The following is a 25,279-nucleotide window of genomic DNA, read 5'->3' on the forward strand; positions in this document are numbered from 1 at the left end:
ATACCTGGGTTTAATGCCATAACCGAGGTTTCAAATTCAAATTTGAAACCCTCATGGTCTCTTAAAACCTCAATTTGGATGGCCGAGTGGTCTAAGGCGCCGCGTTCCGGACCCAGTCTCCCCAGGAGGCCTGGGTTCGAATCTCGTGGCTGCCAGGATGGCCGAGTGGTCTAAGGCGCCGCGTTCAGGACCCAGTCTCTCCAGGAGGCCTGGGTTTGAATCTCGAATTTCCCCATTGTGGGACTAATAAAGGCATTATTATTATATTATAATTTGAAACCTTACCACTGGTTTTTGCTTCACTTAAAAAAAATGCCTTATTTGAAACCAGGAGCCATGCTTGTTTCAAACTTTAATTTGAACTCCAATTGTGTATTGGTACCCTAACCTGGAAATCTAACCCTTATTTAAGACATGGCGTATATCGAAGCCCTACCTTTTTGACGGTTATGATGGCGTATCTGTTGCTGGGGTCGGTGACGATGCCAAAGGTGTCCCTGCCGTCGCCGTCGATGACGCTGTACGCCATGTCGGCATTGACGCCCACGTCAAGGTCCTTGGCCCAGATGCGTCCCACCTCCGAGTCCACCGAGGCAGACTCTGGGATGCTCATCTGGTACAACCCTGTTCACAGGATGCCCTGGTCATTCCACAAACCGCCGCCAGAGGGAGCTAAGCCTCCGCTCAGGAAGGCGACTAAGGAATTTCAACAGAAATCCAAACAAAACACTACAAAAAAAGTGGCTGAATTTTCATTGAAAACAACAAAGTGTAAATATAATTTTCCTTAAATTGCATTTTTTTGTTTTGGTACTGTAGTTGTTTAGAATTTTATGGACAAGTTTGTTTTTTTGATTCTGGCTCTTGCTTACAGTACGAACCCAGGCTCAACACCAATCTTAGTTTGGAATTCTGTTTAAAAATCTAACCCTGGTTGAAAACCCCCTAATTTGAAACCTGGCTTATACCCTAGTTTGAAACCTTACCTCTCGTCACATGAAAAAAATGAACCCTTGCTTAAAATTCCAATCCCAACAGATCTTAAAGCCCTAATTTGCAACCTAAGCATTCAGACAAAATGGCGCTAATTGTCTGGAGTGTCTTGCTGTCTCACTTTGATCAAAGACTGGCGGGTTGTCGTTGACATCGCCAAGCGAGATGTCCACGCGGGCGGTTCCGGCGAGGCCACCCAGCTGTCCGCCCATGTCCTTGGCCTGGATGACCACAGTGTAGTTCTCCCTGGTCTCTCGATCCATGTCGGCCAGCGAGACCCGCACCACACCTGAGGAGAAACCCGCTCGGTTAGGCCCAACCGAAAAGCCAAGTCCAGAGTCTTTGGTCTTAAAGTTTCTGCGGCATTCAAACACGTGTTGCAGTGAATGGGTATTGCGTACCGGTCTTGGCGTCCACCGAGAAGTAAGGCTGACCCTCCAGGATGCTGTAGACCACCCGGGCGCTGTTGCCGTACGTTGGGTCGTCGGCGTCCGTGGCGGTCAACTGAATCACTGACGTTCCTGAAAAGGAGGAATTGGATCCCATCTCAAATTCAGTACAGCGAAAATCTGCCAATGGAGGTTTTCAATTGTATGCAGATGGCAACTAAGTGCAATTTTTCTATTAATGGAGGTCATGGCTTGACTAAATTGAAGGTCTTCTGAGTTACATTGTCCAATTTCACTTATTGGAGATGAAATGAAAATGACGGATTTGGATTTTTAAGCGATGTACTATGTGCAAAAAGCTTGCCCGTATTTCATCAGCCGACTTGGTGTACCTATTTTGGACATTTCCGGCACCGACGCCCGGTAGGGTCCGTCCAGAAACTTGGGCTCGTTGTCATTGATGTCTTGGATCTTGACGATGAACTCGGACTCAGGTTCGAGCGGCCTGTCGGTGAGGCGGTTGCGGGCCTGCGCTCGTAGCACGTACTGAGCCTTGACCTCGCGGTCCAGCCTCTGGATGGCGTGGATGTCGCCCGTGCTGTCGTCAATCGTGAAGGTGGTGCCGGCGCCTTCGCCCGTCAAGATGTACTTGATGGAGCCGTCGCCTTTGTCCATGTCCGAGTGCAGCTGCGGGAAAACAACGGATTTTTCAACAACAGATTTTTGGGGGGAATCTCAAAGCATTCCCAGGGCCGCCAGGAGACAAAGTTTCTAGGTCGACCCGGGGCCTCCTCCAGGTCGGTGGAGCGGCTCGTCCGACCGTCTGCTGTGGAAGTGTTCGTGGGAGAGACCCTGAAGCCTAAATAGTGTCACGTCTGCATTGTTGTTCTCAAATGCCTTTCCTGGTTAGAAGAATAAATGAACCGGCTGGCTCCTCTCAACGTGGAGGATCAGTCGCTCGAACTCCCTCCCTGATGAGCACGCTTCTAAACAAAGTCGACTAAAGAAAAGATCAACAAATGATGTGCTCAATCTTAAGCCTTCATCTTAAACACATGGAAATGGAAGTAAAGATCCGTCTGTTCTTGTAATGAAATATTCCGAATATGTCACCGGGCCGACCGGCTCAACTCATGATTGCATTTAAAATGGGATAATCCTTTGATTCTGCGGGGGGCTAATTCCAAATGATGTTAATTAAAAATAATGCAGGGAAGAATAAGCGCTGCAATCAATGCTAATTTTGACATTTGGAACGCAACTACAAAAGCACATGTTGACCTCTCTAAAATTATACCAGCGGTGAAATGTCGTCGGTGCGGTGACTCCTAATCACCGTAGAATCAGAAGCGAATCACCGCCCTTTTGTTGCCCGGGACGACCGTGCGCCGCAATCAGAACCCTTTTGTGGTCCGGGAGTTGAGTGCAAATGGCAGCCTATTGATGGGAAATCACTTTGGGCTTTGACAAGGGCCTCGTCGTTGTCAAACAGCACGGCTAAATGGACCACTTGACAGCCTTCTTGTGTATTAATCAACGCAAGTAACGAGGGAATGGAATATTTTCCCAAGAGGACGCACTTACCGATTTTGTAAAGATGCAGGGAAAATCATTGACTTGAAGCAGAAAATAGGATTTTTATGGAATAAAACTTGAGAATTTGTTTCAAGGCGCGAGTGGAAACTTTGGTCCGGTCAAAGTTGAAGCAGATTAAGAGTGTCTTTCCCAATGACTGGTTTGAGATAATCCACAAACGGAGCACTTCTTCTATTCTTGGATTCCCAAGATGCCTTTCCCTCCGGACTCGTTAGCCGGCCAAGCGATTGTGGTCTTTTCGGGGGCAGTTTTCCTCCTGAATCCCCGCCGCGCTCATTAGTTGGGTTTGCATCAGTTCTAAAAGGATGATCGCTTAATACCTCCAACACCGCCAAAGTCCGTTGAGTCAACGTGAACTCTCCGAGCCGGCTTTTCAGGATCAAGACTGCACATTTTCAGGAAGTTGTCTAAGTCTGAGGATGCCGCTGCTGCAAGTTCTCTACCAAGTTTGCAATTCGGCGACAAACAAGAGGACATGGGGATTGTCTTTTGCAATTCACTTTCATTTCTTCATCTCGCTCCTTTTCACAACAAAAGTTGTCTCAGGGCGCAGCCATGGACCAATCAACATTTAGCGATGTTTGTGTCGGTGTGTGTTGCCCTACCTTTCCGATATAAAGCGGGTCCAGCCCGGTGTACTCCTCCAGGACGAAAAACTGGTTCCACACCCAACCTCGTTTGACCCTCTGGACCCTCAGCGTGGAGTCTGCGTAATTACCCAGCAGGTGTTGGGGCAGGAGGCTCATCACGCAGAGGGTCATGTGCAGCCACGATGCCAACCAGGGTTCCATCATCAAGTCCACTGACCTAGTCCTCTCTTTAGTCTTCTTTTCTTCTTGGCACTGGTAATTTGTCTGCAAATAATGATTAGAGTTGTTAGAATAGCAATAGCTGTAACATTGAAAATCTGTGTCTCATTAAAAATGCTCATGGGATGCGACGTGTGCATCTGTGACGGTTGATAGCGTGTGCGATTGCAGTTTTTGAATGGCAACCCCGCACACTCGCGTTAGGCCGTGTGGACTTGACATTTCTGCTCCATGGCTCGCACTTGTCATGCAGTGCCTGCCGCCTGCGTGCTTTGGACGCGCGCATCTGCTCAGAAGCCGGTAGGCGGCAAAAAAAGGCAGCAAGGTGGGAGGAGCCGAGAAGTTTCCTTCTTAACTGCTGCGCCTTCATGCCACTTTTGTGAGGCCGATAGACTGCCGGACTCCATGATGCTTTTGTGAGCACCGGCGCTTTTGTGTCACTGTCTGCAGACTCGCTCAATCTGCCAGCTCGCTCCATCATTGTCCGGACCCTCGCGGGGGGCGTGGCCGCTTTGTGTGCGTGCGGCGGGCGGGACGGTTGACATTTGACCTCGCCGCTCTCCACAATGAAGCCAAATTTGCTCCCACTCCGCCCCTGTGAGGTCGCAGCCGTTTCGCAGCTTTTGGAGGCGACGCACGCTGCCTTAAACTCGCCAGCCACTTGTTTAAGAATGAGCAGCTGGTTGAAGATGAAGAGGAGGAGGCCTCGAGTTGACTTAACTTTCCCCACTGCATTCCAATACGCACGCGACGTCAGCTCTTGAACCCAAAAGAGGGAAAAAAAAAATTGCGTTTTTGTTTGACGTCGTAAAAGGGCAAATAAAGCAGGAGGTGATGGCGGGCGAGCGCGAGCATCTGCCGGGATGGAATGATGGAGCACGGCCTCAGCGCCGCTCCACCTGCTGCTCCATTAAATGCACCAGCAACAACACACTTCATCATCAGCACGGAATGCGAGTACTCTATATCGGCGAGCTACGACTTCATCAATATGTGTCACCCCAAAGCCGCCCCACCGACTAAATCTCACTTTTACACACTCTTCAACTCTTTTGGCGCTACGGAAAGTAAAGAATTCAACAGCCAAGGACAGGAGACATTTTAATTGCAAATATGGATAAACGTGGCATGTTTGGGGATTTTCTTTTCTACATTTGCAAAAATGTCACGATTTGGGGATTTTAACATTTTTTTTTTTTTTTTGCAAGCTCAACAGTTGAGGATTTAAAAAAAAAAGTCATTTCTTTGGGCATGAAAATAGATTCAAACGCATGCCAGTAAAATCATAGAAATCAAATGTATTTGTTTAAAATTAAAAGCTATATTATATATCCATGTTCTCCAATCAAAGTCAAGAAAATAGAGCGCAGTGTATGCATTGTGATGTTGTGCCTTGGTGGAGGTCTGCACTCTCCTGAGTGTGATTGGCCATGAAATTGGCTGAGATCACTAAAGTCATCTCAGTGTGTGGCACAAACGTACAATTTGGGAACGTGAGGTGCAATCAAGTGTTAATTTCACAGTGGTCGTGTCTGCGCTATACGCGCACCTCCGATGCAAAAAGAAACCCCCCACGCCGTGAAAACGGCTCTTTCAAAGTGGGAGGATCCGTGAAAAAGGCTCCCGTCCCCCTCTGGCTGGTTGAAGGGTCACGGCCAATTTGTTAAGCGCAATCAATTTTACACGCCGGATCCCAGCAGGGCTGCTTTGGAACGTTTGTGCATGGAAAGAATTCACAACAAGTTGAGAGTGACACCTCAATCTTCCCCCCAAAAGTTGCGCAACACTGTGGAATACTTTTTTTTTTTTTTACCTTCCCAGTATTTGAAAGCGGTTCGAAAGCCCGGAGGCCTGTGACTTGTCGCTCAAAGCCCGACGGGTTCATTTAGCGATCAGCCGAATGCCATAAAAGGAGTTTTGTCATTTACGAAATTAAATCACACAAACTGGCAGCGGTCCGAGGCGAGGGGATGATGTCACTGGGCATGAACATCAAGACGGAGACTTTTTGCAATCAGCGTCAGGCAAATGAAGCCACGCATCCGTTCAAATTAAGTCACACGACATCACGGAGAGTCAACCATTGCCGTCGGTTCATTTGCAAAAAAAAAAAAAGGCTTCAGAGCTCAACCTCAGGTCTGGATCTTTTAAAAAAAAAAAAAAAGTCATGAGAAGAAAGTTGAACCTCAGCTGGCTCAGGTTGAGCTTTGAGGTCTGAATGCCAACAGGCGTTTGCGCGTGCTCCGCATGGCAACTCAGCAGAACATCCGACAACTTCCAACGTGTTTCCTTGCCATCTTCTTACAAAAATCACCACGAGGTCAGGCCTCACAAGTCTGAAGTCGCGTTTCCGCCAAGTGGTCCGGTCCAGTTCAAGGTTCAGAATTGGTTGTCCTCCATAGTGGAGCAACACAATGTAACGTGCAAAGAAGGAAACAAAAACAAAGGACAACTTTCTTCATATTAAAATGTGAATAAAATTAGAAGTAAATTTAATTGATGTAGAGCACGAATTGTTTTACATTTTTTTTTTAAATTTCAAATGTTTTATTTTTTCTTGTTGTGTGGATCTAAACAGAATTCTGCCCACTGATTGGTCGAAAAAGAATTGTTTCTTGAGTCCCATAAACTGTCCCAAAGTGCTCGTCAAGAAAACATGCCGGATTAAAAGCAAATTATTTTCCGAAGAATGTTAGCCGGTCGACTTGTCGTGTTCGGTTTCTTCTTGGTGTTTTTGGCAAACAACTTATAAGCCGCGATGTACCAATGTAGTCGAGTACACACTTTCGATTCCTTTCTGTGACTCTCCCGGTCTCTCTGGAAATTCAATTCAGTCCGGTACCAAAGTACTAAAGTACTTCTTTACTTCCGACCGTGCGCAACAGTTGAAATGCAAATGAGCTATTGGAGAAAAGTAGAGGAGTCGGTCAAAAAGGACAAAAGGCTCTCGAGTGTCTTTTTTTTTTTTTCTTCACGTGTGACATCACAGCTCAAACGATCTCGTCTTACCTTCGTACTCTCCAACTCCTCCGCGTCCTCGTCTCGTCTCGCTAACTTATCTCTCGTCCAGGCAAAGTCACCTTGAGTCCTCACCCACTCGCTCCTTTTGGCGAGTTTTGTTGGACTGGCCGCCTCCTCAGTCTCTGCGCTCTCTTGTGCCACATGGACGCTGGCGTTGCTAATCTGGGCAGCCAATCGGAACCGAGCGCCAATTGTCCTGCTTCATGCAATCGGCGGGACGGCCCCCCCTGCTAATGCAGCCATCCTGAGAGCTCTGAGGGAGGAGGAGACTGAGGAGGGAGGAGGAGGAGGAGGGGCTGCAAGATGGCATTTGACGACGTGATAGTTGAGAGGCTGGGGAGGAAATCAGACTTACTTTACTCTCTGAGTCAAATTTGACCCTTTGACTTTTGTTTTTCGTTCAACCTGAAGTGAGATCGCTTTTTCCTTTACTGACTTAAAATACACAAACTGTCGCGGTATGAGCAGGGGTACGCTAGACTAGACCACACGAAACTCAAACTGCGATGTGGTTGCAGCCCAACACAAACGGTCGACAGGACAGGCCAACAGAAAGCAGGACGGCTCAAATCCGAACCTGACCTCGAGGACGCAAGGCTGATGCGATTACAGGAAAGTGACATGCAAGGAAGGTCAGAGACAGGCAGAGTCCCTTCTACAATCCTTTTCATTCATTCCCGTCCCGATGCAAACGTTGTCACTGTCTGTCAGTCGCAGAAAGCTCGTCTTTGACAGTCAGGCATACAAATGAGCCGAAAAGCTTTGTCGATGACTCGCTCGCTGTCAAGATTGTTTGACGGTGCTTCATCAAAGACACGACAAGACCACCTCTTCAATCCACTCCGCTTTCGACCTCACAGCACGAGTTTTACCTTCGCATGATTGTTTGCCTGTCCCCGTGGCTGAAGTGTGAGTTTGCCATCTTTACTCCTGGAAATTGTGGATGAAGACAATTAAGTGTGCGCATCCCTATGCCGCTGCTGCAATGCCGTTCACGTACGATTGGACTTTTGGAATCGCAGCACAACTGCTTGCAAAAGCGATGCGACTGAATCGTTCTGTAATTTTGGGGTTGCGTCGCGCGGCGTCACTCGGAGTGCAGCTGGCATTAATGAAGCCTGCTGAGGAATTCATGAGCATAAAAGATGAAGCTTCCCATGTTATTGCACCCATGGCCGGTCAGAGGAGCGGCAATTAGTTTCCCAAATTGTAGAGAAATGCTGAAAAATGAGCCGGCGCGAGCGGGCGCTCACAAACGACGGCGGGGGGAAGATTGGTCGACGGTCACGGAGATGTGATCCGTGCTTTGGGAGAAGGCGAGGGGTCTCGCAAAGGCAATCACGGAATGAACGGCGCCGCCAGAGAGCGGGCGACGCGCATTCCTCCTCGGGAGAATCATATCGGAGAGGCGATGGAGCATGTTGGAAGCGAAATGAGAATATATTAGAGAGGAACAGGCGGCTGCGTGCACGCCTTCTTGCTTTTCATTACACACTCGCAAGTGTTTAAATATTGGATTTACTAAAGTGATGGAAAATTCCACTTCCTACAAAGTCCGCCCCCTCTCGATCACTCAAAAAACACGCTGAAGACTGGAGGCAGTTGAGGAAAACTTCTTTTTGCCATGTTTCTTTGGGGTTCGACATCTTTTCTGTGGTGTGCAAGGTCAGTCTGCACTTGCTTCCCATCAGCCTTCCTCCCTCTCTTGTTTATATTTTTGTGTGTCCATTCTAAAAGGTGCCTAATTTTTTTCTTTTAAATGTGGTAACATTTCAGAAAACTAGAAAAGGTAAATAAAATGAAATTGAATTTAATTGGCTACCCAACCATTTTAAATTAAATTAAATTATAAAATTATTTATTTTTTATTATACATTCGAAATAAATCTTACAAACTGTATGGTCCCGTCACGTTAAAAAACAAAAATAAAATAACGCACATCATCATATATTAAGTCTATTAAAATTGAGAGGCCGCAACCAAATTAAGGAAAATTCTGAAAAATGAAAAAAACGACAATTAATTAAATTAATTCCAGAGCCATTATTTTGTTGCATTTCACAATTGAATCAGACGGAATTAAAAGGTTCGATACAATTAAAAAATAGAGGAAAATTACATTAAATTTATTAGCATGAGTTATTTAAAAAAATATTTACATAACATACAATTTTGAAGTGAAATTAAAACACTCCTGACCATTTTTTAATCAGTTGAAAAATTTAAAAACTTGATTTAAATGTATTTAAAACATTAAAACATTAAAAAAAAAAATTGTAAGCTGTAACGTCAAATTCCGTTCATTTTGTTTAATTCACAGGTCCCGATCCATTTTAAACAATTTTTGAAAAATCAAATAAATTCACACTCAACTGAATGAGCTCCTGACAAGCAGCTGGTTGAAGAAGTCAACTTCTCCCTGCTTCTTCTGCATTTCTGTTTCTGGTGTGCGGGTCATTCTTCAACACCCCCGTCAGTCCCCTCAAACTCTTCCTCCTTCCCCCCCGTCATCTTTGTCCGTGCTCAGTACCCGAGTCAATCTGTCAGCGGGTGCCTGAGCAGGCCCGCCTCCCACGGAAGAAAAGGCAGAATGCCCCCCCCCGAGCAGGAGCTTCCATCACTGTGGCAGAGCCGGGATAATAATTGGCAGAACAAATTGAAGCCAAAAGGCTTATGGAGCAGCTTTGAAAGTCTGTTTTTGGTGGAGGGGGGGACAGGGGGAGGCTGGGAGGGGGGTGTATTTGGAAAACAAGTCCGTGAAGGTCCGCCGCACAAAGGCGCAGATCCGCCGTAGAAATAGATTGGATACAGTGGCGTGGCGCAAGCTTGTGGACTTTGGTTAGCGGCTAATATGTGAGATGTTGAACGGACACGGTGCTTTCACGCGTGGCCTCCAGTCCGCCTCCCCTTAAAGCTTCCTTTAAGGGCCCCGCATGTCGGGTCAGCTCGCCGGAAATCCGCCGCCTCCTCGGGTCCCTCATGAAAGCTCATTTTATGCACAAAACTCTTAAAAGGGACATGTTGTGGAAAGGGAGCAGCACTTTGGTAAAAGGTGACCTGCTCACCCAAAAAAAAAGAAAAACAGTTTAGCTTTTCAGTCTGCTACTGTAAAAAAGTGTTTATTATTATTATAAAATTATTTTTATTTTTTCTTAATCACGTCATTACTGTACAATTTTCTACTGTATTTTTCCTCATTAAAATACACTTAACAAAAATTGTGGTAATGTTTCGCCCCCGCCTGCATAATATCCCTCTTTTAAGCAGCGCAGGCCCTAAAGTCTGCAAAAACTGGACTCTGCAAACTTTGGGGAAAAAGAGAATGTGCAAAAAGCTGTCTTTGTTCAAAAAAGTTAAAAGTACAGCACAAAAAGCAGACAAGTTTATCTTTTTCAAGAAGCGAAGTGAGGCAAGCCCTCGCTACCATGCTAGGCTAATGAGCTCACGGGGGACGCTTAGCGAGCAGAGAGTGCTTTGGTTGGCGCATTTGATGAATAAAAAGGTGCGAGATGACAAGAGCGACGCTCCGGGACGCTCCGGCATGTTAGCGCAAAATAGCGGCTGAGTTTTTTGGTGTTTTTTTTTTTTTTGTTTTTTGTACTTAGATTGCATCTTAAAGAGAGCGTTTACATTAGACTGACGGACTTTGACTGGCAAAGTATCTTGGGACCGTCTTTAACACAGAAAAAATCCCGTGGTTGTTGGCATAGTCTGTAGCATTTCTTGTGGTATTCCTCAAAGGTCAGTCTTGGGGCCCTTTCAGAATTCTTCCTCTCTGCAAATGTGAAAGTATTTCATATCACTTGTATGCAGATGATTCTATTTACCCTGATAAGATGATGAGAGGATCTTTCATGCTTTTATCTCCTCACATTTTGATTATTGCACTTCAATCCTCATCTTCATTAGACCGTGTCCAAATAATTAAACTGATTAAGTCCATTTCAAACGATGCTGGTATGCTTCGACTCCAAAGTTCGGCCACATCGCTCCTGTTTTGGCAACCTTCCTGGGGCGGGGGTCCCTTTTCATTTTTGGATCTGGTCCAAAACTTTAAGCTGTCACTTTCGGTGTCCTCAATAGTCCGGTTCCTTCATACTTGGTAGATTTCATTGTCCCGCTTGGCCACTGCGGTCGAGTGACTGCCTTTTACTTACTGTTGCTCATGAGAAATTCAAAAACAAAAAGTGACTTGCACACCGTTTTTTTTTTTTTTTTTTTTTTTAAATTAACTGTCTGCCGGTTTGTCCTTCAATATGTTAGCACACCACGAACATAAAACAACAGGATGGTAACGTTCTTGATTTAGGGGCACGTCTGACGGTCCCACTGATTAAAGAAGGAGTCGGCGCTTGACGCTTAGCTAAATGAATGCACACGGAATGTGCGAAAACATGAATATGCAATAAGATGAGCCACCGAAGCATGACTGCAAACAAGCGTGCATTGTCCTTAAGTGCTGCTGATGTTTAATTTAAATATTAGCTGAAATATGCAAGTGTGTATGAGGTGCTAATGTATTCACGTTATTATACTGGGCTGACATTGCAGCGTTCATTTTTTTTTTTTGCTAGCACAAAAGCCAAAGGAAGTGTTTGCATTAAGGACACCCAAAATGAATGAATGAAACGCTGCCTCTTAAAGAAATGTTATTTGTTGGACTCTCTGTCCCAAAAAACGAACAAAAAAAACATCCTTTTAGCCGTGACTCACAGGCCGGACTACTCGTCCACGGAATGCAAGCACTGAAGTTGCAAATTTGAATCCTCATTTTGTGCATCTGGCAGGCACTTCGGAATAACAGAAACACTTTGGGTCAGAAGCAAACAACCTGCCCTCACTTAGCGAGCCCACGTAGCGCTCGGCTTGTATCGCTGGCGCTATGAAGAGTCGGCGTGAAAGACGGTTACGCCCGGAGAGGAACTAAAGCCTCCGTGTCATCTCAGATAAGAAGCTCAGCTCTCGGCCCTGCTGCTTCACATTAAAAACGTCACGGAGACGTACAAAGAGCTCCTCCGTGTCTTTGGGGGGCGCCCACAAACCTTCTCGTCTAATTCGCTGCGGCGGGAAGTAACCACTCACCAATACTCTGTTGCAATACTTTGGTAGATTTTTATTTTTTTTTAATTTTTCGATGACTATTTAGTTATACGCCCTCCATTTGAAAGCTTTCTACTACTTATTTGGTCCAAATTGGCTGGGTACTTTTTTTTCAACCTCCAAGCTAGGTATGAGATAAAAATAGACATAAATAGAGGTAGGAAGTCAACTACGGGTGAGATGGATTTAGATGTTGAGGACAATTTGGAGGAAGAAAACTGGAACCAACCCATTTTTTTTTTTTTTTCGCGTCAGCACTAGGCAAAACACGATATTCTGATGATCGTATTTGTGGAATAGTGATTTTTGTCAATTTTTTTTATTTACTTTTACTGGGGTTGAATATTAAACCAATGCTTTGACTTTAACTTTTTTCAATTTATTTTTTTATCTATACTTGATCGTGAGCACTTAAGCCATCTCTGCTGATTTTGGCGAATGGGAATTCAAATGTGGCAATGAGTCCCCGCCGTTGTTGTTGTTGTTGTCGTGGGAGACAGCAGTGCGCCAAAGCGGCAACCTTTTCAGTAATTGGTGGCTCCAAGCTTTAATTGTGAGACGTCGCAGTTGGCGCAAGGTCGGGAGAGTGAACCGTGGCATTAAGCGGCGTCATGTGACTTCCTGCCGGGCGGCTTGGCCTCAGACAAGCTGTTTCTTTCTGGATCCTTTTCCGAGTGACCTTTTCATCATGTGTGTGCGTGGCGGGGTATTGACTTTCGCTCTGCCATGTTAAACTTCCCGGCTGTGTTAAGACGGGGAGGGGGAATAAGTGTGGCGAGCGTTGGGGATAAAAGGCTCCCCGAGCCGTTTGATACGGTATTCCGACGGGGACCTGGCCTTGATGAGCTGACGGGAGCTGAGGAGATGTGAGGCCTTGGAGCGGCGGGACCGTGGACCCCTCTGATACTTTAACAATCCCAACCCCCCTGGAACTTGGTCACCCCCATGCCACCCCTGTTCTTGGTGTCCCCTTCTTGCGCCAGCACATCTGAGCGAGCCAAGTGGCTTTTGAAGTGGCTGCCTGGCGACGTGTTGTGACTGACGCAAGGCAAACACAGCGAGCGGCTCCATTATGGATGCAGCTTCAATATTTATTAACCTGCAACTCAACACATGAGTGCCTTCGCTCACTCTGACAGCAAACACAAGTGAGCTTGTGGTGGTGGTGGGGGGGCAGGATTACAGGTCCCCACATCGCAGCCAAACATCCCCCGATCCCTCGCAGCATGAAGATGTCATTCAAACTCTCAAGGATTATTGTCTTCCAACTGGTGGATCTGTGGTCAGAGGCTCGATAGTTTGTAACTTTCCAGTTCTGAACCACTAACATACATCGGTTTTCATCATGTTGTATATTTTTGTCAAAGATGGCGAGTTTTGAGGCACGTTAAAGCCTCCTCAAACTCGATTTAGTTGACGGGATTGCCTCGACCCCCCCCATCAAGATCGCATGAAACTCAGGGTTGCTTCTGGCACTCAATTCTCGAATATCTGGAACATGCCACAACAACCGTCCATTAAGTAAATAAATAAACAGGCTGTTTAGTGTAGCATCTACATTTGTCCTCTTTGCCCTCCCCCAGGGAATGGAATGAAACAGCCCCCCTTGGATGGACTCACTCGTTTGGTTCACGTCGCGGTCGCTGGCGCACGCATCAGCAGGTCGGCCCGAGTCACTCGGAGAGTCAATGGAATAACAATTAGAAGCCAGTGCGCATGCTTCATTACACGTTTGGCATGCAGACCGGGGGGGGGGGGGCTGAGGCATGGAGCGGGTCGGGGGGGGGGGGGTTGTCTAACCTGGAACACAGCAGATTAATGTCTCCTGTGTTGCTTTGTGTGTGTTGGGACGAGTCCTGAGCCAGTGATCACAGGAGGCAATCGTTCCGTGGGTTTGAACAGTGACACCGCCTGCCTGTCGACATCTCAAATCTCGCCAACTTCAAACAAACTTCATCAAACTGCTTCCTTTTAAGGTGGTTTGAACCCTGCTACTGGTTGATCATTTTCCAAGCGCATGTAATATGTTCCAGGTAAATTTAACTTGGCCCAAGAATATCCTCGTAATAGACAGATAATATCGAATTATGAGCTAGCAATCTTTTAAATCTCCACGAACAGGCTGTCTGATATTAATTGATCGGATGATTTTTTTTGTTCATTGTACATTGATGAGCTTCGTTAGAAACCAAAGACCGAGGTCATCTTCTGACGAGTAGCCTCATACAAATGTCATAGCACCTGTTTTTAAAAAAAATAAATAAATAAAAAAAAATAAATGATCACGATTCCGGGACATTGTCTATTGCTGAAAATGCTCGACACACGTGAAATTGACCCAAGTCGCACCCCAACAAAGTCTTTATTTATACAAAAACAAGAAGGGGATGGTGTGAGGTTCTCTGACTGGATCCTGACCCTGACGTGCTGTTGTGTCGCAGGAAGGAAGCGTGAAGGTCTTTTGACCTCAATGCCGCTTGATGACTGATCCAAAGCAACAGGAAATGACTTTTGGGCTTCATCCTAAAGCAGGACGATTGCCACGGGTGTGATTTATTCCCCCCCCCCCCCCCCCCCCCAAGTCAATGTTGCCCGCTCCATTGACTCTTCCTTGTAACGTGACACTTCCGTCGCATACGTGAGCATCAAAGTCACAGTCAACAAGTTGCAGTCGAGGGAGTCGCTCGTCTGACGTGTGGAAATATTTGACAAAAGCGTAAGAAAATCAGGCCAAATGTCGTAGTTGACCGTGCGACTCTGTGAGGATGTGACACTTCTGGGGCTTACCTTGGGGACAATTACACTCGTGACTCATTTCTCCCAGGCATGTGACACCTTAACACTCACAGAACTGTCACCGCTCACTTTTTTTTTTTTTCTTAAGTGGAGTGCAGAAAGTCAGGACTGATATGCAATCTTCGGGTGTCATCCAGGAGTGTTTTCAAAACAGAAAGATCCATAAAGGCTTGCCAGTATTGAACGGATTGCGGCATATTACAGAAATAACACGGATGCCATGCCGAGTGATGGTAACTCGTAGACGTGGCTTAAAATGGACTCTTCAATTTACACAGTATCAACCTCCATTTTTTTTTAACTTACTGACTTGCAAAAAATTTTTTTTTCGTGATTAATGACTTTACTAAATATATTAGTGGCACGTTTATACGCGCTTATAAATTCCCACCGCAAATTCAAATGACGTCCAAAGAAGGGAATTCTGTCGTAAACTGAGCGCCCCCTGCATAACCTTGCGTAGCTTGCAAAAAGTTTCAAAGTGGAGGGTTGGAGTACCTGCAGGTTGTATTTGGGGAAGCTCACCACTCCTGAGCCGTTCCATGCCTGCAGGTCCAGGTATGCACACCACTCGGTGCGTCAGAGCACACCATGCGCGGCTAATACGCAGCTGTCTGACCCCATTAGCTTTAGCGTTAGCGTTCAGCGCGCAGCCCCTCTGCTCCATCAGAGCGAATTTCTGCTTGGCTGCACAGCGGCCCACGTTGACGCTGCTTGATGGCGGGAAAGATCTGAGAGCGGATGAAGCTCATGTGCCAGACTCCCCTCGGCAGGAGCGAGACTGCAGTGGCTGCTCGCTAACGCTTCTAACAAGTTTGCTCGGACACGGGACGATGCAGGCATCCATTTTTAGAAAGTGTTTATTAGGACATACAACAACAGCAGAAGGGGCCCATCAGGGGCTCCATTTTGGCCATTTGGGATCAAGAAGACAATGACGGCAATTTTTCAATAAGGCTAACTGTTGTTGTTTATCCACTGGAGGTCACACTGACAACAATTTACTGTAACTGACATCCTGAAATTGGCTGCGACTCTGGATTTGATTCCTAAAACTGCGAAAAATGCCGAGTTTCGGGAGAAAGGAAAGTCTCTTTCCTATAAAAGTCTGTGGCACGTTCCACTGTGAAGAATACGCTTCTGTGAAAATGAATATCTTCGGTAGAAATGTTCCAAGAAATGAATTATTGCGAAAGGTCAGTCATCAGATTCAGTTAGAGATGATTTTTTTCATATCTTAACAAGTGACAATTTGCAGTATATTAAAAACAAGAAATGGATTCATCATGCAGTTGAAATTGCAACCGTTTTTTGGAGAAATTTCAAATGCCTCGTCTGATTTTGGCAACAAGATGCAATCAATTGAGGGGAATATTTTTGAAATGGAATTATTTGCACCAATCCGGTGGGTGTCCCCATACTTTTGTCCGTCTTTCCCGCGTTCCGCTTCTCGGTCAACGGGGCGTCACTTTAAAGAGTTTTTGAGTCAGAAGTCGAACTTCCCGTGAAGCGGAACAAAAGGCGAGCAAACAAAGCGGCCGGCGGCGACTCGGCGGTGTTGGAGGTGATTGGATATTTTCTCATTCATTAGTTTAGCTATAATCTGTGGCGGCCTCAGAGAGCAATAAGCAATTACGTTGTGTTTATCCCCACGACTCCGACAGAACTAATCTGCTCTCAACAGCCAGCGCCGGAAATAATGAAATTAATTACGACAATGAATGCGACTGGCGGAGAAAGGTAGAAACGTAATTATCCGTATTGCTGCGCTACCCCCCCTTGTCGGTCGGGATAAATGTTCCGCTACCTTTTCACTCTTTCATCATAACAAGAGGACTACTTGCGATTTGGCTCATCATCTTCAAATCGCGGACTGCGGTGACCTCGGTTGAGGCAGCATGACCTAAGAAGGAGCTCTTCAAATTTAAAACCAAATGATTTCATTATTGCAAATGCAAACTCACTGAGTCACGCGTTTGCAAACTAGAATGAAAATCAACCCTTGAATAGATGAGGAGGGATATTTAAAAAAAAAAAATATTAGTGCTGTCAAGCGATTAAAATGTTTAACTATTTAATCGCAAAAGAAAATCAGTAATTAATTGCGATTAATTACATTTTTTCTACTCCTATTTTTTGTGAGGCTTTTAACAGGTATTTACTTGAATAATATATTATAATTAATGTAAAATCACCAAATATAAAGTGTGTGATCCAATATGATCTAAACGGAGTCAGGAATTGTTTTCGAAACAATTCTCAAAACTTATACAGTACGTTTAGTTGTAAGCAGCACACTCCAGCATTGTTGGTTTGCAAGGCCCAGTGGTAACTTTTGGGGTGTTTTGTTGTGCTAAAGATGAACAGCTAATTTGGAATTTGGCTTTTGTTAAGTTATGCAAATTATTGTTTGAAAAAATAAAACTGAATTAACTGCGTTAAAATATTTAATCGCATTAATTTTTAAAAACAATTAATCTTGAGTTAATGCTTTTATTTTGACAGCCCTAAAAAATGTATAAAAAAAATTCTGAATTACGCGGTGATAAATCCGAATTTTGAGTGTTTAGCGACAAGAAATTTAGTCGCTTCCCCTCGCCCCCAAAAAAAGGCTATTGCGATGCTATTGCTACCAAATGTGAAACACGAGACGACAGATGTGTGATGCTAACTTTCAAAAAGATTGCGTTTTCAACCTCTCTCTTCCTCAGTCCAGATGATCTTGCGGTGAGGGGTTGTATCGCCACCTGTTGCTTTGACGTGTACTCGTTAGCTCGTGCCTCCGTGTGGGCAAATGTAATAAATGATTCACAATATGAGACGTAAGCTGTAATAGGAGTCACGCTGTGCCTCCGCCTTCTTTTGGCGCTGTACATCAAGTTGAATAGAATCAGCACGTACAACACGACTGCCTTCCGTGTAGCCGCTTCCTGCTCCGGTTTCAGCGCTGCAGGGAAGCGGAACTTCCATTCAGGACTGAACAACTTGACATGGACACGGACACTTCCCCACTCTTCACACAAATGTTTTTGTCTTGAGAGGGTTTTCATATCCGAACTGATTATTGCTTAAGCTTATTATGAAAACGGGAGTCATCCGAGGCTAAGCCTATCCCGTAGGGTCTCGCGGGCATCACGACAGGTACTGTAAAGTGTGAAAAGTGTCACGTGAATAAAACTAGCGTGCAGCCTGCGCCGCTAACATGTAATTATGTTTAATGGAGAGTGCACTGAAGAACTCGTGAGGCTTCTTGAAAGTGTTTTCTATTGGCGCAAATTGTCCAAGCTCATTTGTGTGTGCATGGCAAAAAAAAAAAAAGAAAATGGCTGCAGCGGCGTGCAGCTCTCAGGTGCAAAGATGTTGCGCTTTTGTTCGCCGCCTTGTGCCTCCTTTTAACTACAATTGATTTGCAATCCCCATGTCAGCATTGCCATCGATTTTACCCGCAAAAGCATCTGACTGTCAGCGTTGACACAAAACCTGAACTTCTGAGAATTACACGTTTTAAATTTTGCTCAAGGTGATTCTGCGTCAGTAGACACATGCTCACTAAGCAATTGTTTGTGATGTGTTACCGGGTTTCTGAAGGGCTTGGAAAGTCACGTTAAAGACCGCTTTGAACAAAATTTACACCTCTCCTTAAACAAATCTGACCAAATGGACTGGCTGATTTGGGCTCAGTAGGACACAAGAAAATACAGGCTTGCATATCGGCACTGTCCTATGAAAAACGTGTCCAAACTTTTAATTTTTTCATGTTTATGGGTTGTCTAATAAAGACACCCCATGAGCGTAAAAATAATTTCAAAAAGAAATCTGAAAATGGACTTACTGTATTTTCCGGACTATAAGCCGCTACAGTTTTCCTAGATTTTTGAACCATGCGGCTAATACGATGGCGTGGCTTTTCTGTGGATTTTTCTTTCACCACTAGGGGCGCTCTATAGTTCAGAAAATACGCTAAATAAATCTGGATTTTTTTTTTCTCTTGGGTCTGTTCAAGTTTTAATGAGCAAAGTTGTTGTCGTGTTAAAAGGCACTGTTTTAACACTATGTTTATGTACTTTTATGTGCATTCACAGTACAAAATTGTTCTGTACATGCAGTCAACAACTCATTTTTTTCAATATAGAAAACTGCAGCTTATACCCTGGTGCGGCTTGTATATATTTTTTTTCCCCCAAAAAAGAGTTGCTGTGGCTTATATACAGGTGCGCCTTATAGTAAGTATAAATACGATAAATGTTTTTCACAGGACAGAGGCGATATGCAAATGACCCAAATTTCGCTTCATCATACATTGCCTTGACCACTTCTGAACAACTGGAAACCAACACATTGCATTTTTGAGAATTTAACAATCCATGAACAGCCTCCAAGACAAGACGAGATAACATTTATCAGTCCCACAATGGCGAAATTTGCTACGCGGTCTTCAATCGCCTTTGTGTGGCACTTTTGCTTGTTGACAGCATGCAGACAATTTCTAGTTTTTTAATCTGCTGGTGTGGAAAAAAAACATGATAACGCCAGCTAAGTAATAATAATACTAATACGGCAGTGAGAGCATCTGGCCCATCCATCAACAAGACTAATAAGCCTCCTCCTCGTTCTCTTCCTCTTCCTCCGAGCTGCAGAGTTGTGATAAACACACGTTGAGACATGCAGACTTCCACGCGCCGATACAATCGACCCACTGACAGATTGCCTCACCCCACATCTGAACCTCCCCCCCACGCTCAAACACCTCTGGGATGAATTACACACGGTTCACAAGTGGCAACAATTAGCTAAATAGTCTGCCGATTGATCTATGCAGAGCTAAGTGGAGGATCGACTGTCTGTTGAGGTAAATATAAAAGATGTCGTGTTGACAGAATTAAAAAGTCAGTCAGGAAGGCGGGAAGCTCCGCAACATGAACGTCTTGATTTCATATGCAGGGCTGCTCCACGTCAGCGGTATGAAAATCCAAACAAGAAATCCAAACTGTCATCTATTCTGCATGAGACTGACTATAAACAAAATGAACATCAGATCATTGAATACAATATTTATGTGCTTATCAAACCGATAAGCAGATTGAGGACATTTGCGGGCATAAATAAACGGTTTCCATTCAGCAAGAACCAAAAAAAAACCAAACCCTTCTATGTGTCTCATCATCATCAGCGTGACAATGACACTTGGCAGCCGCGGTGGCGAGATGTTGGCATGGCAGTAAAGATGATTTAACGATGACTTTCATGACAACGAAGGATAAAAGTGCCTCCCCCAGCTCGTTTCCAACCCAGCGGACTTCCACGTGTCACAGTTTGTGTTGCATCACAAGCCCCCCCCACCCCCGATAACTTCAGAGATTCCCTTTCACGTAAATGCTGTTGTAAATCAGAGCGCAGAATTTCAAAAGACGTCTGCAGGGGGGGGGCGAGGGGAGCAGGTGGCAGTCCTGTGGATTTGGGCAGCGCCGACATTGCCAACGGTGGAGGGAGATAAATGGAGATGTTAAACATGGTGCCGGGATCCCCGTGGAGGGATTATGTTTGGATGAGGACAGACATGTCTGAAAAGACACAGGAAGTCTGCCATTTTGGAGCAAAGCAGCCCTTTGATGGTCTTCTGGCTATTTCCAGAAAGGTCTCAAAAACGTCTGATAAATTTAGTCCACAAAGCCGCTTTTACTTTGCAGCATGACATTTTGTAGACCTTTTGGATGGCGACCAGTTAAGGGTGTGTCCTGGCTGCTGTCCAGATAGCCTCCAACACGCCCTCCACGTAATGAGACGTGGATCAGATAATGGATGGATGGATCTATATGATGACGACACCCACTAAAAAAACTCAAGAAACCATGACGGAAGAGACACAGGAAGTCAGATTTCTTTTTAAAGTTGCCATCGTTGGATGGCGTCGAAAGCCCAAGGACACTGGCGTCGTGTTACTGTTCACATCTTAGCGTGACATTCATTCCTCACGCTCAACGTTCTCAACCGCAACGTGAGCTGTACTTTATTGTCAGCAGGTGAACTCTTGAGTTCTTTGCGGAAAACTAACCCAGCGCACTGTTGTCAACATGAAACATGACAAATGCTGTCATGTTTTCCTGTCATTCATCCCTTCGGAAAGCGAGACAGCAAGTCATTTGTCTTTATGATGTAACGCAAGCTGTCTTTCGTCTTCAAGGTTATTGTGAATAGTACGGCGAATATTCAGAAAAATATGGCATGCATTGCACAAGCAGTCTATTCAAACAGCAGGCAACTGTTCATGGTTGAGTGTTCACCGTGTCCCAAGGGGAAACGACGTAAGGCCTCGTGACTGAATGTCCCACTTCTGACACCATTTAGTCAGTCACCCACGCTAAAAGTGACAACAACAACCCTGTTTGAGTTAAAATTACCCGTTGAAAATAAGATGGGCAACATACAGTACCACTTTCCTTGCATGAAAGCCAAATATTTTAGAACAAATTATAGTCGATATTTGCTGAGTGCAAAAGGATAGTACCTAAGATTGACCCTTGTGGAATACCGCAAGGAAGGGTTCCCGATTGTTCCAACAGCCACAGAAAATGATGGATTTGAGTCGATGGCCAACATTCAATGATGTGAAAACTCCTGGTTTATTCCATTTAATTCCTGTGGAGCTATACAAACTTCTTAGAATTCTGCTCACCTAGTCATGTTTGTCCATTGTGTGAAAGGGCGATGATTTGGAGTCCTGTCAGGTTCCTCCAGTGTGCCGTGTTATAATTTGAGGCTACAGAGGAACTGAAGCCGAAGATATTGCATCTCAATCGGCTCTCGGAGCGATTGAATAATTGAAAGGCAGGATAGTTTTCCAGGTGACATCAGTTGGATATGCGAGTCTTCTGCGTGGAATGTTTTGGAGACTGCCGGTGTTGGGCCTTCCATACTTCAGTGGGCGTTCGTGCTCCTTAAATAGGCTGATGGGTCAAACCCTCGCCGAGCAGACCTGCAGGCTTGGAGGCCAACTTCGCATGTTGTGCTGTGCGCAAACGCCGTTGTGTGTCCGCCAGGAGAAGCGCCGTCCTCTGGTTTGAACAGGGGAAACGTGTTTGCTGTGAGGAAGGTGTGGGCGGACAGATTTGTGTTTATTTCTTTATTTATTTTCTTTTCCCCTGCCGCTCTCCTCATCAGTCTCATCCACTCTGACAAGCTTCCCAGCGAGTCTGTTCAGAGGGCTTTCTGCACGGGCTACAAAGAACACGTGAAAATCAATGAGGTTTAGATAAGCTGGCTATCAATCCTGACATCTTCTCTTCATCTTCTCCTTCACTCTGCAACAGAACAAACACATGCCTGCCAGACATTCTACTTTGTCTTGCTGCTTGTACGCATCACATCAGAGCGTGTCGACAAGGCGGCGGGGGTGTTGCACCATACGTGTTGGGAAGGGGATTGTGGGTAATTCTGCAGGCTGCCCTGGCTGAGATCTGAAACTTTTTGAAAGACTTTTCCTGCCTCTTTTTTGTGCTCCCCTTTCACACTGGCCATCAAAGCCCGAGTTTGGCCAGCTTTCTGTGCTGTTGAGAAGGTATAGAAATTGAAACACTGAGAATAAAGCAAACAAGTAACTGACGACAACCGTTTTTAAAGAAAACGTAAATATACCCCTAACTACAATCCCAAGCCTGAAAAAAAAAATACCCTAAAAATGGCGGACTAAGTTCTTGCGGTCACAATCCAGGCAAAACGTGGCCATTATACAGCTTGTCTATCTCACTTCAACCTAGTTCCTTGTCTCCAGTGTACTACTTTCCTTTTAGGCAGGACTTGGCAGCCATGTTTGCTGCAATCTTCAAACGACTACTATACGTTGAACTAAGTTGAGGCGCTTCATCGAGACAGTCGTGCTTTGCTGCCATCTTGTGGCATCTTCAGGCAAGCCACCCTGCAAATTTAGAGGCTTCCAATTCCACATCGGAAAAGGAAACCACAGTTTAGAGCTCAACGCCTGACAGACTTTGTGTTGAAAGCGATTGTTGCTACCCAAGAAGCTTTTGCATCCACATGGAAATACTCTGACGCAAATAACCGTTCGACCTCTGATAGGCCAATTTGTTCTCGTCAGCCTATCCGACCTAACGTCGTGTCTCGTCTATTTACTCCCTCATCCTTGAGTTTGCTTGGAGCTTTCTCCATTTTGTCAAGTCTGCCAAGTTCTCATTGTGTTCATTGAGTCAATCTTCTAGTATTGTGATCTCAGCAGGAGGTAGACCCCAAATGCCGGCTCCTGGCAGACAGTGAAAGAAGCTCTCTGTTTTCACAAAAAAAAAAAAAAATACTTGGGAGGTCGGCACCAGCGGCAGGAATGACATAGCAGGATCCGCACAAAGGGAGATAATGGACTCGGGAGCGTTCCATGCTTGTTGCCTGAGGTTCACGACCTGGGTGACATTCTGGACTCTCATTTTCTTTTATCTTGAGTCCATTCAAAAACATCTCAGCAGGCTTTAATTGCTGACTGACCGCGAAATAAGTCGCTCGTTTCCTTTCGGAGGTTCTTCTGTGAAAGGAGCAGTAATAGCTTGAACAGACACCGGCATGATCACAAAGACAAAAAATGAGATCAGGTGAAAGGAATAATACGAAATCGACACAGAATCATTGACGAAAAGCCGCAGCTCCGATCACACAAGAAGTGGGCGTCTTCTCTACCCAAACGGGCAAATATCTTCGAAAACGCCATCTGGACCACCAAAGACTACTTTCCTGTTTTGGGAGTTGCCACCATATAGTGGTATCTTAGGACAGTACAGAAAGAGCACAAAAAAAAACCTCAAGTGATTTTCAGTGGCGTAGCTGACGATTGGTTCCTCAGAAAAAGCGTAAAAAGTTTAAGAACCACAAAGTCCAACATGACGTTGGCGCCAAAACTCAGGAAGGGTTCGTCCTCACCAGATGTCGCCACATGCTGCCGACCGGTCCCAAAAGGTTTTGGAACAATTGTCTGGATGTGGAGTTAACCTCACAGCTGCAAAAGACAAAAGCTATTATCGGACTTGCTGAGGTGGGATCAACTTGTCACATGGGACCTCATCACTCCACTGGCGCTCTCCCGCTTGTTTATCGCAACGGCAGTCAAGAAGGAGCGCTCTCCGCCAAATGTCACGGCGCGCCAGTTGTCTCCACTTCCTCGTCCCTCGCTCGCTCTCATCTGCTCGGCGGCTTTTCCCCCCGGGCGAGCGTCCGCCTCTCATGACCCCATGCGACGTCCTCAAGGTGCGTCTGCCGAGCGTGTCGACACGAATCACGCTGCGGGAGCGGCAATCGCAGGCGAGCGCCCGCTGAGCGCCGCTTGCCTCTCTGTTTGTTTGTGCGCATGAAATTGGGATTGCGAGTGTTTCGGCTTTCGCTTGGCTTGCTGATAAAGTCTTACTGTGAAGCAAGAGCGTGTTTATTTCTGTGCTTTGCACCCATGCGTCCTGAAATCACCAAGCGCCGCGCTCTTCTTTTGCTTTTTCTTTGTCCTGCTCATCGCTATGAGACCATCCACCTCTAACGACCATCCCGCCAGGACAGGTTGTGGCAGTCTTGTGACTTTTTCCAAGGTGACCATGTTGAGTGGATTTCACATCAAGTACTTATTCAAATTTCGATTTAATTTTGCCCACTGTCATGGGGGCTTACATTTTGCTGCAGCTAACTGATGATTTTTCGGATGGCGGATGCTCTATCTGCAAGGAACGTTTTACCTCCACTCATTGTTTGTTCTCTAGCCAAGGGAATAAAAGCTTTCCTTTGCAGCCATCTTCAAGGAACGATGTTGAGTTGAGTTGAGGATCTTCACTTGTGTAATAGTTGTGCTTTGCCGCCATCTTGTGGTCTCTCAAGGCAATTATTTTCTACACTTAGTAAAGACGCAATACAAAGGTGGCAAAGCACTACTTTTCTATGTAAGGTTTTTTTTGGGCTGATTCCATGAAGCTCCTCCCCTTGCTTAAACATGATTATGACATTGGGCGAGATGTGAGGAACACACAAGAGAGGTCAGCATTCCAACGCAGGATGCACTTTGACAAACATTTATGTAAATGGCCATTTTTGTCTTCTAAACTGATCTTGTATGTCTTTCCAACATGGGCGGAAGCACGAGTCTTTGGGGAAAACCTGCACAAGTACGGGAAGTTCATCTACCGTGGACAGCCAGGGCCACAATGTGGATCCTGAACCTTACAAATGAGCTGCCGTTGAGACAAACATTTCCTTCAATTTTTTTTTATCTTGATTTGAAGTTTGCTGGCAGTCTGCGCTGTCCTGAGGCTCATTTAATCCGCACTGTTGTGATGTGAAGTCCTAAGAAGGTTGCAACCTTTTTGAAAACTAGTGGAAGTGTTGTTGTCTTCGGTCCTCATTAGCATTTGTCTATTCGGGATTCCTTTTTTTTTTTTTTATTCTTGGAGCATCTCTGCAGTGAAAGTCGACAGGTTGTCCTTTGAGCAGGCGACTCTCATTAAGTCTCTCCACAATGAACCTTTGAATAGCTTCTCTTCCATTGTTGTGTTTTCTTTCCTTTTTTTATGCCCGAGTGTTTACGGCATGCAAGCGCACGG

At 45.4% G+C, this 25,279-nt stretch overlaps 1 protein-coding gene and 2 long non-coding RNA genes across 3 annotated transcripts in view; 2 read left to right on the plus strand and 1 right to left on the minus strand.

Annotated features, from left to right (window-relative positions):
- The window catches only part of LOC148318654 (cadherin-20-like), a 36,722-nt gene that overhangs the window by 6,080 nt on the left and 5,363 nt on the right, over window positions 1-25,279 (minus strand). Inside the window, exons 2-6 of the mRNA XM_088282626.1 lie at window positions 3,584-3,832; window positions 1,775-2,069; window positions 1,395-1,514; window positions 1,115-1,282; window positions 437-624 (exon numbers count right to left, since the gene is read on the minus strand). Coding sequence (XP_088138752.1) covers window positions 437-624; window positions 1,115-1,282; window positions 1,395-1,514; window positions 1,775-2,069; window positions 3,584-3,772 — 960 coding nt within the window. The 5' untranslated portion in view covers window positions 3,773-3,832. The remainder of the gene's footprint in view (window positions 1-436; window positions 625-1,114; window positions 1,283-1,394; window positions 1,515-1,774; window positions 2,070-3,583; window positions 3,833-25,279) is intronic.
- Window positions 1-25,279, plus strand: part of LOC148318655 (uncharacterized) — a 69,627-nt gene that overhangs the window by 2,948 nt on the left and 41,400 nt on the right. The gene's annotated exons all lie outside the window — the stretch shown is intronic.
- LOC148318656 (uncharacterized) overlaps window positions 1-25,279 on the plus strand; it is a 55,799-nt gene that overhangs the window by 2,333 nt on the left and 28,187 nt on the right. The gene's annotated exons all lie outside the window — the stretch shown is intronic.

The sequence above is a fragment of the Idiotropiscis lumnitzeri genome, chromosome 19 (genome assembly GCF_059441095.1).
Source record: "Idiotropiscis lumnitzeri isolate Australia: NSW breed Sydney's pygmy pipehorse chromosome 19, RoL_Ilum_1.0, whole genome shotgun sequence".
NCBI classification, from domain to species: domain Eukaryota; kingdom Metazoa; phylum Chordata; class Actinopteri; order Syngnathiformes; family Syngnathidae; genus Idiotropiscis; species Idiotropiscis lumnitzeri.